This window comes from Pinus tabuliformis, chromosome Q (genome assembly GCF_031772625.1).
Source record: "Pinus tabuliformis cultivar Carrire ecotype Pingquan chromosome Q, CPIR1, whole genome shotgun sequence".
NCBI classification, from domain to species: Eukaryota; Viridiplantae; Streptophyta; class Pinopsida; order Pinales; family Pinaceae; genus Pinus; species Pinus tabuliformis.
The window spans coordinates 767,482,175-767,497,902 of NC_142296.1; the positions used below are offsets into that span (position 1 = coordinate 767,482,175).

Here is a 15,728-nt window from a genome sequence, read left to right on the forward strand (position 1 = left end):
CTTTAATCTCTTGCAATTGTTATCATTTTGGCTCCTTGCATTCCTTTTCGACCATTTTTGATGTTCTACATCCCAGTGCATTTATTTATGTTTATATTTTGATTTTATTTTTATATGGATTTGAAGGTGATTGTACCACCCTGCATTATCTATTTGATTGGTTAAGGTGGTTGTAGGTGCAGGTATTAGCAGATATTCCAAAGTTCTTATGTTCTCTTTTAGAGTGCATGGCCCCATGTTGAAGTCATTGTTACCACACACATCACATAGGGGCCATGCAACATAATACTATGGTCTTGCAGTAAATCCAAAGAAGCATGCATGCGTATATATTATAGCATATATTCATCATTCATCACACCTTTGTCATTATCGAAGATTGAGTACCAATTTTCTAGTACATGGATGGTTTCCTCAGTGGTGTGCTAGGTTAAGAGGATCTACCATGTCATCCATTTCACAAGCCTTTTTAGTACGTTAGTCATATTTTGAGCTCTAGAACTTTCATCGTGTATATAATCCATAAAGGACACATATTACATGTATTTGCACATTCCTAATGAATATAACATATACTTTGGACCAATTATGGTCATTTGATTGATTTCTTAAGTCATGTCTAAAGTAATTAATTTTAGTTATTAAAAAAAACTCATAATCATTATGCTTTGGGTGCACAAGCTATTTTTTCCCCAATTTCACTAAGAGGGTGTCATGCAACATTAACCATGGAAAATGAAGGAGGGAGTGCCACCTTGGGGCCCACATGGATGCCATATCACATATGATCTAGCATTTCAAGCTAAAAACTAAGGTGCACTCCTCCTTCTTATATCTATTTATTCATCATGAAGAAAAATTTTAAGGGGATGTTTTTGTCATCCTAGCCTCTATAAGAGAGACCATAACCTCTTTAGAAGCCAATTGCACCTCTTATTGAGCTAGCCATTGAAAAAAAATAGCCGTTGGGGTTTGACCTTTTGGCTATCTATGCAACCCCCATCACTTGTGAAAATGTTGTTCAACAAATATAAATTTGAGATATACACTTTATTTTCTAAAAAAATAGCTTATGGTTGCTTCAATGCTCACCTTAGAGGTTGGAGTCCACACTACTTCTTAAGCATTTTAGTTTGGGGAATATTTTCATCATTGGCTTTGCAAATAATGCACCCTAGTAGCATTGCTGCAACTCATCGGCTAACTATCATTTAGAAGCACTTTATATGTTGGTTTTTTCTCAACAAATGGTAAAACCCTCATAAGAACATTTCCTAGTAGTCCTTTAGATTACATAGTCTTTGGTTTTATCTAGTTGGAAAAGATACATAATAAATTTTTTTTTTTCTTAAGAAATTATATTAGGGTTTGTTAGTGGTTTATATGCTGGGGCTAGAGCACCCTCCTCTCTATAGTAGAGCATCCCCCGTCTCTTAGGATGCATTTAACCTCATTTTCCCAACTGATTGAAGGCATCAAAATACTCCTCTTTAGTCATCAAACTTTCCTTGCAACTCAAATTTCCTTGGCATACAACTCTCAAGTGTGCCTAGTTTTCTATCTTCAAGGTGTTTTTTGTGACTAGAGGAATCGACAACTAGGCTAGTTTCATACTCATGTGATATGAGATCGATTCCAACCATTACCACTATAACCCCTATGTGCCTATATATTCCTCTTCCATAGACACATGTAACTTGGGGGTGTTTGAGCCTTGAATCTCTTGATACATAACACTTCCTTTTCACTATATTTACCATATTGAAAGACATTTTTTCCATATTTAATTAAATTGTGAATGATTAGATAAAACAAATTTAACTTATTCTTAACTTGATTAAAACAATTTTTTATTTTAGATTAAGAATCTATATCAATTAAATATATATATTCCTAATCCCTTAATTATGGATCATTAGCTTATACAGATGTTTCCTATTTATGTATCCCACTATAATCCTGTCATGTATGCAAGTAAACAACTAATATGTGCAACAAGAATGCTAGAGATAGCCATTTCCACTAGGTTGGAGTCATGCACAATGTAGAGGCAGAAGATGTAGTGGATGGTATAGAGTTTTTTCACATGAACTTGATTGCATGCTAGTACAAAACCATACAATCTAAAAAGGGGAGCATGCGAGAGAATGAAAGTTGATGACACTTGGCAATGAATTTACTGTTCATCTCTAATTCCCTCTTGAAGTAGCAATGAACATTTACCTCAATAGAGTATGTTGTCTCAACACAAAAACTGAGTTGGTTAGGTGAATGCCACCTTGAGATATCATAGGCCTTAGAAAGGAAAAAGAAAATTACACGTGTACTATACTTGCTCAGGGCGATGCTGCGTTGACCATATTACACCAGGCCCTGCTGGAATCTGGTGGATGAGAGAAGAGGACATAAGAGATAAAATGGAAGGAGTCTGAAATTAACTCATTAATCTCATTTACGACCATTCTATCAGGGTTCTTCATTCTGAACTTTTCCTTCCTTCCTTGAGGAATCTTTCCAGTTACCTTAAACGAAGGGAGTCTGGAATTAACCTTGATTTCATCTAAGACAATTTTATCAGAGTTCTTAAGCATGGACTTCTCATTAAGAAATCAGACCACTTTATCAGAGTTCTTGAGCCTGAACTTCTCATTGATAAATATTTCAATCAGTTAACTGAAGGTTGGATGCCCACAAAGTGCCTTTGACTTAAGCGGGAGTTAAAAATGAGAAATACACCCATGATTTCTTGCCTAGAAGTATATGCAATTATATTGCAGGTAGGCAGATTTCAATAGTGTACAGTCAAAATTCAAATTTATTTTATTTTGACCAGAGAGAATTGCTTAGATGAAAAGATACTGGATTAACCTTTATTTTAGTGTATCGTGCTTAATACTTCTGTGATTTAATTGACAATTTAAGTCATTGAATATTTATCATAGCAGCCCTTAATATTTTTGCTGACTTAATTGACCGTTTAAGTCACTTATAATAATAAAAAATTATTAATAAAAAATTTAATTTAAAAATAAAATAAAATAGAGATTTCGATATTAAAAAGGTTATGATAAACAATAAATTATATATTAAAAAATTTACAATTATAAAAAACAATAAATTTCACTTTAAATTATAGTAAAAATTTATAATTGCTAAAAAAAAACTAAATTTAAATAACAAACAATTCTGTTTACAAGTATTAATAAGAAATTTAATCTCAAATAGTTTTTCTATTGAATTTTACAGTGGTAACTACGATATTTATTGGTTGAAAGAGACTCTGCCTAAAGCTATGTTGATTTTGTCAAATTTAGTATTCCTGGCCTTGCGTGGTTCTAGGTTTGGTATTCTTATCTTGATTTTGTCAAATTTAGTATTCTTAGTTGTATATAATTTGCATGATAAGCTGAATCTAGGTCTGATATTTTTATTTTAATCGGAGATTTTGAAGTATTTTAAAATTCAATTAATAAAAAGTTGTTCCTTATCTCCCAAATTTCTACATTCAATAACGGTAAGTCTCTAGTACTAACTATAGTAATAAAACGAACGTGGTACAATGGTTAGACTAACTAATCCAATAATTAGATGATGGGAAGATTTAGTCCTACAGATTTAATATGTATAAGAAATAATTAAAAACCTTTTTCTTTAACAACAGTAGACACAGGACATGGAAATTGAAGGGAGAAAGAAGAGAGGAGAGGAGAGGATGAGAGAGCATACGGTAGCGGATAGGGATGGACAATGAAGGTAAGCTTGTCACCGTAGAAGCGAAGGACCTTCTTCAATGGCCACCATGAGTCCCTGCTGTCTGGACACAGGGGATCAAAGAACGCCTCCACCAGCACTGAATTCGCACGTAGACGATTCTTGTACAAAAATCCATCGTATCGTGGAGGAATTGGAAGCTGCGCCGTGATCCTCTGTGCTGTAAACACCACCATTAACAGTGCGAACAGCGTTCCCTTTGAAGCCATCGTGTCTGCTATCTGCTCTCGCCGTTTCTGTGTCAACGTCACCATTAAAGGCAGCGAAGAATTTATAAATGATGCAATTGTAACGAAAAAACTGTATAGTCCGCCTAAATTTAATTCAACGAAAAATCGTGACGGCGCCCAGCCCACGGCATTGGTAACGGACGGTCAGTGATGATGCAGTAATCAGGAAAATATGGTGCACGCACCTCTTTTAATTGTAACGGAAACGGTGGTAATGTATCAGAATTTATGTTAGCGGTGGCAATGTGCTACCGACTCATAAAAGTATGCACGCTTTACGCTTTCTATACGTCTTCCCTTCCTTCCTAATTTCGCGTCGAGAGAGGTAATGGAAAGTATTATTATAGCGTGTTTTTAGTTTCGGATTCATTGAATCTATAAAGAGATAATTTTTTGATGTCTATGTGTACTTTTTATTTTTTTTAATATTAAATAACGGTGTAGTTTAATTTATATATTAAATATTTTTTTCACGATTAATTTTAACTAAAAGATAATGATTTTTAAAAATTTGAATTTAAATTGTTTAATTTGCACATTTATTTCTAGTGTCTTTGGGTTTTTCAGGGTGCTAAATTCATTTATCCATTCAAAAATATATTTTAAATAACAAAAAAACTTGAAATTATATTGTTGAATTTTGATGAATTTAATTGAAAAACATTATTTTCTATAAATTAGATTACTAATATTTCTAACTTAATTTAAATATAATCTATTTAAATTAAAAACAACAAATTAAAATAACTAAATTATTATATTGTTAAATGTCATCCTGAAAAATTAAAAAATATAATTAATTAATATTATATATATTAACATATATACACTTTATATATATATGTTGGTTTTATTTTACGAGTGGCAATGTGGTAACAAACAAAATGGCACACTCATAAAAGTATGCACACTTTAAGCTTTCTATAGATCTTCCCTTCCTTCCTAATTTCGCGTTCGAGAGAGGTAATGGAAAGTATTATTATAGCGTGATTTTAGTTTCGGATTCATTGAATGTATAAAGAGATAGTTTTTTGATGTCTATATGTACTTTTAAATGTTATATCATAAAAATTATAATTTATAATATATATGTTAAATTATTTTAATATTAAAATTAGTATTGGTTACTTAATTTAAATATAATTTAATTTAATTAAAAACAATAAACATAAAATTAAAATAATTAATAAAATATTGTATTTTTCAATATCATTATAAAAAATTAAAAATTATAATTAAGTTTATATATATATAGATATATAAATATATTATATTATATTATATGTGTGTTTTATTTTTTATTAATATATATAATTTTTTATAGTTAAATTTATTAAAATATGTTTTTAATATAATAATAAGTTTCTTTAAATTGAAAATATCCAGAAAAAATGTGTAACTAATAAAAATAAAAGTTACTAAACAACCCATAATAAAATCCATACCAATCACTTTACAAATAAATAAATTTAAATAATAACAAAAATTGAATTCTCAATATTAAATTATGAATAAACACCATAAAGTTTTGATCAAAGAGAAAATAATATACAATCAAAGACAAAACTAAATACATTAACATTAAAAATAAATTTACTCTATATATATATCTATATTAAAAAGATATATTAACATGAAGCCATAAAATTTTGCATTACATCCAAGGATAGAGAAGATTCTAACTACTATATACTACTATCGAAATGACACAAAAATTTGCATTTGCAATACATAATTAGTCAATGGAAATATGACTGATTAAAAATAAATTTACTCTATATATATATATCTATATATATATATATATATATATATAAATATATAATATAAATATAAGTTTATATATATATATATATATATATATATATATATATATATATATATAAGTTATTATCGTAGAAATGATACATCCACCTACTTGAATTGTAAAAAACATTTTTTAAAACATTAACTGAAAAATGTATGCAAGGTTATTTCAAAATCAATTATTAATTATTTCGAAACATTATAAATTATTTATTATGATTATTCCAAAACATTAAAAGATAGGTTTATTTATGTATTGTGTGAAGAAAGATAAATTTTGATATAAAAATCATGCTATATTAGGATATATATGTAATGGCAAATTAACCTTTTAATTAATTGAAATTGTTGTTAGAAATTATCATATATTTTTATTATAATATTGTTTTTTTCACACTTATATATATAATACTCATATATAACATGTTTTATAAATTAAAGAAAAAATGGTTAAAAAAACAAGTATACATTTTTTTTTTGCAATCAATCAATTTTTCTTTGTAAATATATAGTTTTGTATTTTAATATCAAAAAAAGATGTACATCAGAAACACATGCTAAAGCATGGTCAACCTATTACCAACCCATAATGTTTACAATATCACAGAGTATCATAACCCATATCCAAAAACTTATCCAATAACACAAGTTGCCTCATGAGATACAATCATTATACAAACACAAGCCCATCTATGTCATCAAAGATACCCAACTACCATCCGCAAACATAACCAGACTTATAATTTCGCCGAGAAAAAGAGAGGAGATATTTGATACTATAGGACATTTCCATACATCAGCTTACATGTTTTACAACAAAAAGATAATGCAATGTATTTCTCAGAATGCCACCGACACTAAAATTAAACCAAGGAGACTTGTGAAGAGACATTGAACATAATTTAAATGCCCTCCATGCAGGCACCATAATACCAGATCTAGAAATTACGCAAAATAAACGGAAAGCTGCCATATACATCACCAGAATGAGAACCATAAGAAGTCAAAACAAAAGTCTAAGCCAACTATCTAAACAAAAGACAAAGAGGTACCTACCCTCACTTATCATTTCCATATGATTCATTGTCAGAAGAAAACAAGGTTGGAGTATTCCCACTATTAGCAAGAGGGTCAATGAGGTCACTCGAGCCTGAGTCAGTAACCAAGAAAGACTCCACTCATGATAGACATGAATCCACATTGTTTAAACAAAACCGTATACTGCAAACTATTCTCATTATATATTCCAAAGATAAGAATGCAGTATAATTCTCTACTTGTTTATACTTGAACAGAAGACGAAGGAATGTGGTAGTTTGTTGATTTAATGCCAAGAAGATTAAGAAACACGACCTTCTTTTACGAAAATGACCAATATTTGGAAGCCACCCCACCTTTGTACTAGCCAGCTCAAAGTCTGAGCCATAAGGACGATCCCTAAACTCCACACTTTCCAGGTCCAAAATTTATTTATGAACTTCTAGAGGGACAAAATCAAAGGAAGTGGAAATAGAGTTATAAGAAAAGGGGTATAACCTTTTCTATCCCACATTGCCTCTGCCTCCTCTTCGAATGACCATTCGTTGTCGAGGGGCCACAAGCATTGCTAATGAAAGATGACGAGGACAACCAAAAGTGATACCACAACCTATGAAGGACATTGAATGATAGAAAGGAATACCCTGTAGTCTTAACCTATAGAAAATAATGCCATCCACAATAAAAGCATTCCATAGGACCCAGGCCCAACAATATGAAATTTAGTGCACATCCAATATAGAGCCCAACAAATCGTCCATATGTACTCAATAAGAATAGAAGCATAACCACCACCTAGAAATGAGGACCCCAAATTAATAATTCAAAGCTTATCAGTGAATCACATAATAGAGAAAATGGTAGATATCTAAATGAATTGGAGTGACTCCATGCTTGACCCCAACTAAACCCAGAAATGAGAATCTAAAACTTAAGAAATTGATACCCAATTTGCATATACATCCACCTTAGAAAATGGAAATTAAGGTGAAACACAAGGACCCTAAGACTAAGACACACCCAAAGAAGAAGCTGGTGAAAATGTTCAGACAATTAACTCCACACTAAAACTTGGAGCATTGAAACCCAAACCAAAACAACTATAAGGCCTGTATATAATTGTTGTAAGCCAAACTTAGATAATAGCGACTGAATAATGCATAGAGAACAGCCAGAGATAGAAATAAGAAGTTGATGGAAAGAGACGAATAATGAATTCCTCACCAAGGCTTGGACCATATAAACCTAAGCTAGAATAGCTATAAAACCATAATATAATTACAAAGAGGATAGAACAAAGAATAACCGCCAGCATATGCACAAAGAACTACTAGAGATAGAGGACGAGTTAGGAACCTTACCTCCATTCACTAAATACCTGCACGATGAACAACCATCATCCTTAACCAAGATTTAAGTCTCATCATGGCACACAAACTAACGAAGGTGCATTAAATCGCTCTGTCCACTGCCATATAAATTTGTAACAAATGTTACACTAGTGCCCATCTCGAAAAACCTCGCATGCTTCGGTTGTACACGCCCATTGGGGAGCTTTGACCTCTTCAATCAATATCTATAGAGTCTTCATTTCATCTGCCTTAGAAATCAAAAGCCAAGGTTCATCCATATTTAACTCCTTAAATCGACATCCCATATTAGCCAAGAAATCCACAACCCTGTTTCTTGTTCGTCTAGTATGTTGAACAATTACATACTCCAAATTATCAATCAAAGAAGTAATATTTGACACCACCCCCTCCAAACGCCAACTTTTCACATATTGCATAGCAAGATGAACATTCAAGAGTTTCTGAAGACATTGTACTGCAATCTGAGAATCTCCAACCTATACAAATAAAAGCCTTCCTAAATAGTTAGTTGAAGACCATTTTCCAATGCCAAGAACATTTCCAAGTCATTACTAGCTATCCCATAATTCATTGCATAAACTCTCAAGGGATCAAAAATTTGATCACGAAAAGTCCCCCCAAACCATGCCACACTAGGGTTGCCCTTAGACACCACATCAAAATTCAATTTGACATGATTACAGGGAGGAGGGATAAAAAAAACATTAATAATAAAACGTGAATTCCTCATTGGCCTCGATGTGGAGGGAATCCTTAATTGGTCTAAATTGATGTTCTTCAAAATTAGTGATTATGTCTCATCCGCTTCCAACATAGTTACCGATCAAACGAGAAAATGACCTAGTACCCGTTTTTTTGAGGTAGCAAAAAATCACTAGATTTTGAAAAATGGCGATTCAGAATACACATTTTTTTTGGAGCATATTTTGCCACTTTAAACTTTTTTATGTATCAAGTATGAACATTTTTTTAAATGTTAGTGTTTTTCATGCTAATTTTGAAAAGTGTTGATGCAGCATCAACACATTTTTTTAGAGGGCTTATTTTTGACACTTTAATTTTTTTTATGTATCAAGTGTGAAAAAAAAAAATTTGTTAGTGAATTCCAACTTGATTTTGAAAAGTGTTGCATCAACCTTTTTTGTTTAAAGGGCTTAATTTTTACACTTTAAATTTTCTAATAAATTAAATGTGGATAATTTTTTTAAAATGTTGGTGATTTTCATATTAGTAATAAAACATAAAAATAAAAATAAAAAGCATGACAAAAAAAAAATCAAATACAAAAAAATATATAAGAAAATGAAAAACAAAAAAACAAAAAACCTATTAAAATGTAAAAAAAACATAAAACATAAAAATAAAACAAAAAACATGACAAAAAAAAACATGTTAGTAATAAAACATAAAAATATATAAAAAAGTAAAAAAAAAAAAACCAAAATTAACTCGTAAAAATAAATAAATATATATATATATATATATATATATAGACAAAAAAACCAAACAATAAATAAATAAATAAAAATGATTTTTTTCAAAAAAAAAAACATGTAAGTTAAAGAAAAACAAATTGAACTGCAAAAAAAAATCTAAAAACATTTTTTTTTAAGTTAAAAAAACAAATAAAAAGGAGAAACTTCATTAGTAAAAAAAAAACATAAAATAATTACCAAAAAGAAAAAATTAAGAAAAAATTAAAATTAAAATTAAAATTAAAATTAAAAAATATTTAAATTAAATAATTTAAATAAACAAAATAAAATAAAAAATTAAGAATTATTTTTTTTAATTAAAATTATAAAATTAAAGAAATAACATAAAATTAAATTTTAAAAAAATTAACAAAAAAAAATAAAAATTCAAAACATATTAAAAAAAAATTCAAAACAAATTTAAAAAAAAAATAAAAAAAAATAATTCAAAGCAAATTAAAAATAAAAATAAAAAATAAAAAAAATAAAAAAATTCAAAAAAAAAAATTAAAAAAGTTTAACTTTAAAAATTAAAAGAAAAACAAAATTAAAAAGAAAAAAAAAAACAAAAAACAATTTTTTTTTTTAAGAATTAAACCACCCGCTACCCTCTGCTCCCCCTTCCTCTGCAACCCCGAACCCTCCCTTCTCCCATTCCACCCGTACCCCCCTTACCTCTCCCCTCTCCCTTCCCCGTCCTTCCCTCCCTGACATCCCCGTCCCTCCCCACTCTGACCACTCCCCTCCCCACCCTCAGCCTTCCCCTATCCTCTCCCACTCCCTCCCCCTCACCCCCAACCCCCGCGCACCACTCTCCCCTCCCCACCTGGGCCCCCAACTAGTGGCCAAAAAGTTGTTGGCTTGGGGTCTAGGTGGGGAGGGGAGAGGGATGCGCAGGGTTCAGGGGAGGGAGCCAGAGGGGAGAGTGGAGGGCCGAGGGTGGGGAAGGGAGGGAGGAGCAAGGTAGATGGGGGAGGGGCGGGCGAGCGGAGAGGGGTGGGCCGAGGTTAGGGAGGGGAGTAGTGAGGTAGCATTAATTGTTTATTTATTTATTTATTTTTAATTGTTTTGTTTTTTTTAATTGTTTTTTTTTTTTTTTTTTTTTTTTTTTTTTTTTTTTATAATTTAAATTTTATAATATAATTAAAAATAAATAAATATTTTTAATTTAAAAAAAAATGTTAATTGTTTTGAATTATATATATATATATATATATATATATATATATATATATATATATATATATATTATATATTTATTTATTTTATTTTATTTTTGGTAATTATTTAACATTTTTTTAAATGATGTTTTTATTTTTTATTTTTAACTTACAAAATTTATTTTTTTATTTTTATTTGATTTTTCTCTCACACACATATATGTTTTTATTTTTATTTATTTAAATTTTTCATTTTTACAAGTTAATATTGATTTCTTTTTACCTTTTTAATGGTTTTTTATAATATATATTTTATGGAATTTAATTTATCTTTTGTCATGAATCATCCCCTTGCCACCCTTGGGTAGTTGGGCCGCCTCGGGGTGGCTAGAGATTTTTATTTTTATTTTTTTTTTGCTATTTTTTTTTAATTTATTTATTTGGTTTTTATTTTACTTTACTCTTTTTTTAAATTTAACATGGTATGGTTAATTTTTTTTTCATTTTATAGTTTTTTTTTTATGTCATTACTATATATTTTTTATATTTGATTTTTTTTGTCATGTCCTTTTTTTATGTTTTATTACTTCTTATTATTTTTTATTTTTATTTTTTTCAATATTTGAATTTTTGTATTTTTTTATTGTTTTTTTCCAATATTTTCAATTTTTGTTTTCAAATATATATATATATATATATATATATATAACCTTTTTTGTAGGGTCTGTGTCGATGCTTGTCTAGCAACCCGATCCCATTATGTGCAATTTGATAGTTGATTTTTTTTTTTTTGCAATGTATTAAGTTGTCTTAGGCTCAGTTTTCAAAATCGCTATACATTTAACATTCTAAAAAAATTACTCTTGGTATAATAAATCTTTCTTTTTGTTTTTGCTAATGCAAGAGTCGGACCTTCCCATTCATTAATCAAGAAATATAGTACATAGAGTTACAACACAACCCTCAAGGTCGTTGACTAAGGAAAAGAACTAAAGCAAAACTTTTCCTTGCTTCCTACCATCAAACTTAACCTTTCTAAAGAAGAAAAATAAATGAGTTTAGACATGGAGTCGTAAAACTCAAAGCGGTCGACAAGAAAAGGTGGCTCCAACGCCCGAGATCTCAAACTATGATTCGACCTCTTGGGTTAGACAAAACGGTCCAAAAACGTACTGAAGAGCTGCTTGCCTGTACACCCGGGACCACAAACCTGCACGGGAGATCTGAACCGTTGAAACCCCAAGAGCCAGCCGACGGTGTATATTAATATCAGACCAGCCAACAAGCACGGAAGATAACTTGCGATGAGGGCAGTTTTCCTCCCGACCCCACCGCCACATGGAGCTCAACGATTGTGATCGCTCCCGAATGGGGAAAACCACTTCCCGCTTGTTGGGGCCGCGAAAACCACTTCCGTGCCACAAAACTGCTCGATCCATCCAGACCGTCGGATGGCTTAGAAAAAAAGGACGGTTGTGCTTGATGTCGCACAGCCAAAAGGCACCGAACTTTAAGGCACGATGAGGGTGGTTTTCGAATCCATCCCACCACCACGTGTCACTCTTTATATGGAATCGTTGCCCATACTCCGAAACCACTTTCTGATGGAAAGTGGTGTGAACTCCTGAATACCGCTCCACCTGCTGAATATTCGCCCGACCATAGGAATTAGGATGCGGAAGCCCCCAACTCCACTGCCGACGATTATTCACTAAAGCATTTTCCTGGATTGGGGAAAACTTATGCCAAACACTGAGGATTATAGAAGAAGAGATAAACCACCTACCATTATCCACCAGGGCCATTCTTTTACCTGTTTGCCCCAAAAGAACGAAACCAGCCAAGCTCTTCACACGAATCCGAGAGGGAAAACTGATTTGGAAACTGAAAGAACAGTTCTCCCACCACTTCCACTCTAACGAAGGACCCATAACTGGAGAATGAATTGAAGAGGCAAAAAGGATTGTCTCAAACCCATCCGCGAACCAATGGCGCCCAAAGGGAAAATCAAGAGGCCAAGGAAACATTGGCTGGGGACACTTCACCTCTGCAAGAAACCCTCCCACTATGACGGATCACCTGACTATCCTCTACCGCTTGGTTATAGCAAAGAACCTTTAAACGATTCTGGGGCAGATCTTGCCACTTCTTCACCATCCTACAATCTTCATTGTTCACCCCTTGGTTGGCTAGAATGTCCGCAAGCCTATTAGCATTTTTGCGCACATGATTGAAACTAACAGATCCCAAACCTTGAAGGTGAGCTTGAATCCTTTGATAAACCTGGATTAGTCTCCAATGATTTGAGACTTTCTCCGGTTTGGATCCACAGCTGATTCTTTTTACAGAATTGATGGTGATTTCTAAGTCTACCTCTATAATAACATTTGAGCTACGATTTTTAATAAGAATTTCTAGGCCCTGCTCCATCACCATTAGTTTCGCCATGTTATTGGTTGCTTTACCTAAATGGTTGTGGAAGATTAATATGATTCTTCCCTCTTCATTCCTTAAAACTCCTCCAAACCCAGCTAATCCGGGATTACCTTTGGAGGCTCCATCAATATTGAATTTCAGGTAGTTTTTTGGAGGAGGCTGCCAGCAATCTTTCTCTGTATTCATTGTCGTTTTCTTTTTTCCAAGCCCTTGCGGAATGATCTTGTGCAATCCCAGCAGTCTGAGTGTTCTCAGCTCCATTGTTGAGGGAGGAGTCTCTGGGATATTGCGCACTGTGGTGCTGACTGTTTCCCTTATCTGCTTTAGAATCAAATCATATAGCTTCTGAGGGTTGGCTTTTTCATCCTTAAAGATTCTCTTATTTCTTTCTTTCCAAACATTCCAGATAATGAATCCTGGTGTGAAAGCCCATGCCCGATTAAGCACCTCATTCTTCGAAAAGCTCCTCCTCCAATTATTTAGGGTATTTGTGATGCTCTCTCTGTCCCTGTCTGATTGTTGGAAAATGTTAGAAAAGGAATTCCACAACCAGGTGGTGTAAGAGCAGCAGTTGAGGATGTGCTCCATAGTCTCCTCTTGCTCTTCACAAAGCTGACATTTAGAAGGCCCCAAGACACCCCTTTTTCTAATATTGTCCCAAGTCAAAATTTTCTTATGGTGCACCAGCCACATAAAGAGCTTGATTTTCATCCAACCTTGGTGAGACCAGAGTTGCCTCCAAGATTTTTCTGGCACACAGGACTCCAGCCCCAGGAGAATATACTTTGCCTCTTTGAGATTGAAGGTACCTTTGTTGTTGTTACCCCATCTCAATTGATCCTGCCCCTCTGTGACCATGATCATCCTTTGTTTTAAAATGCTTCTCAGTGCTTCTGCTTTTGTTGTTATGAGGCTGTTATTTCTACAATCAATGTTACTCCAGTTTCTCCACTTGTCCTGGCCCTGAGGGATGTTCCAGAAATCTTTAACTTTGTTCAATCCTTGGGAATCTGTTTCTTGTTTGAGACTTATGAAGTCCTCCTTTAACAACACCGTTCTTGTTTCCATTTTTCCTCCCAAAAGAGTGCTTGCTCACCATCTCTGATTTCCCAGAAACTGTGTTGTTGCACTATATTTCTATTCTCCCAAGCCTTGTTCCAGATGAGAGAGCCCCTTATATCTCCTGACATTCTGATGAGATTATTAGTGTGCCAAGAGTTGGCATATTTTTCTTTCCAGACCCTTGCCCAAAGGGCTCTTGGCTCTTGCACCCATCGCCACCAAAGCTTGGCTCCTAGTACTTTATTTAGAATCTCCTGATCATCTAAGCCTAGACCCCCATGGCTTTTGGGTTTGCAGATTTTTTCCCAGGAAACCAGGGCCCATTTCTTCCTTGTTTCCTCCTTACCCCACAGAAAATCTCTTTGAATATTTCTGATTTTTTCTAAGACTCCTTTGGGAGTTGGAAGGGCTGATAACATGAAAACCGAGATGGATTGAAGAACTGCCTTTGTCAGAACCAATCTGCTCGCCAAGTTCAAGGCTCTGAAGGTCCATTTTTTAACTTTATCCTGCAACTTAATTAGCACAGGTTCCCAAATGTTTTTAAGCATTGGTTTGTCTGTGAGAGGTACTCCCAAATATTTTGAGGGGAGGGAGTCCCTTTGGAAGCCAAGGATTCTTGAGATGTTCCTTTGAATAGCAATGTTAGTATTAAAGAAGAATATTTTTGATTTTGTGAGATTAACTTCCATACCTGAAGCCTTTGCAAAAGCATTGAGGATTTTCTTGTAGGCAGCCACTTCTTTGACTGTGGGAATACCTTGCAACATGGTATCATCTACAAATTGTTGGTGAGTAAGAGTCTGTCCATTCTCCGATACTTGAAGACCCTTAATTTTTCCCATGTTTTTAGCCTGCTTGATAGCCCTACCCAGTCCTTCCATCATGAGGATGAAGAGAAAGGGAGAGAGTGGATCTCCCTGTCTCAGGCCTCTAGAGGGAAAGAAGATATCTGAGGGAGAGCCATTAACCAAGATAGAAAAGCTAGAAGTAGTTACCAGAGCCATTACCCATCTTATCCAATTGTGATCAAACCCAAAGGTTGTGAGTATCTTCTTGATATACCCCCAATTGACCTTATCACACGCTTTAGCAATATCCAGTTGCATGATCATCCCTGCCTGCTTTTTCTTTTGAGAGAGTGAACCACCTCATGAGCTTGAATAATGTTATCCAAAATTTGTCGGCCCTCCACATAACCAGATTGCTCCTTAAACACTAGTTTAGGGAGGAGGGGTTTGAGTCTATTAGCCACTACTTTGGATATAATCTTGTAAACAACATTGCATAAAGCTATGGGTCTATACTTATCTGTTGTTTGAGCCGAGTCCTGTTTGGGAATCAGGGAGATGAAGGAGGTATTGAGGGCTTTCAGGA

General features: G+C 33.2%; 2 protein-coding genes across 2 annotated transcripts in view; both read right to left on the bottom strand.

Moving 5' to 3' along the window:
- Positions 1-4,017, bottom strand: part of LOC149221750 (uncharacterized) — a 102,711-nt gene extending 98,694 nt beyond the window's left edge. Inside the window, exon 1 of the mRNA XM_089383025.1 lies at positions 3,727-4,017. Within this exon, the coding sequence (XP_089239151.1) occupies positions 3,727-3,980 (254 nt within the window). The 5' untranslated portion in view covers positions 3,981-4,017. The remainder of the gene's footprint in view (positions 1-3,726) is intronic.
- Positions 4,018-12,860: 8,843 nt separating this feature from the next.
- Positions 12,861-13,877, bottom strand: LOC149221751 (uncharacterized). The gene has a single exon (XM_089387470.1). It carries the CDS (start codon positions 13,875-13,877, stop codon positions 12,861-12,863), a length of 1,017 nt encoding a protein of 338 aa, XP_089243596.1.
- Positions 13,878-15,728: the final 1,851 nt, after the last annotated feature.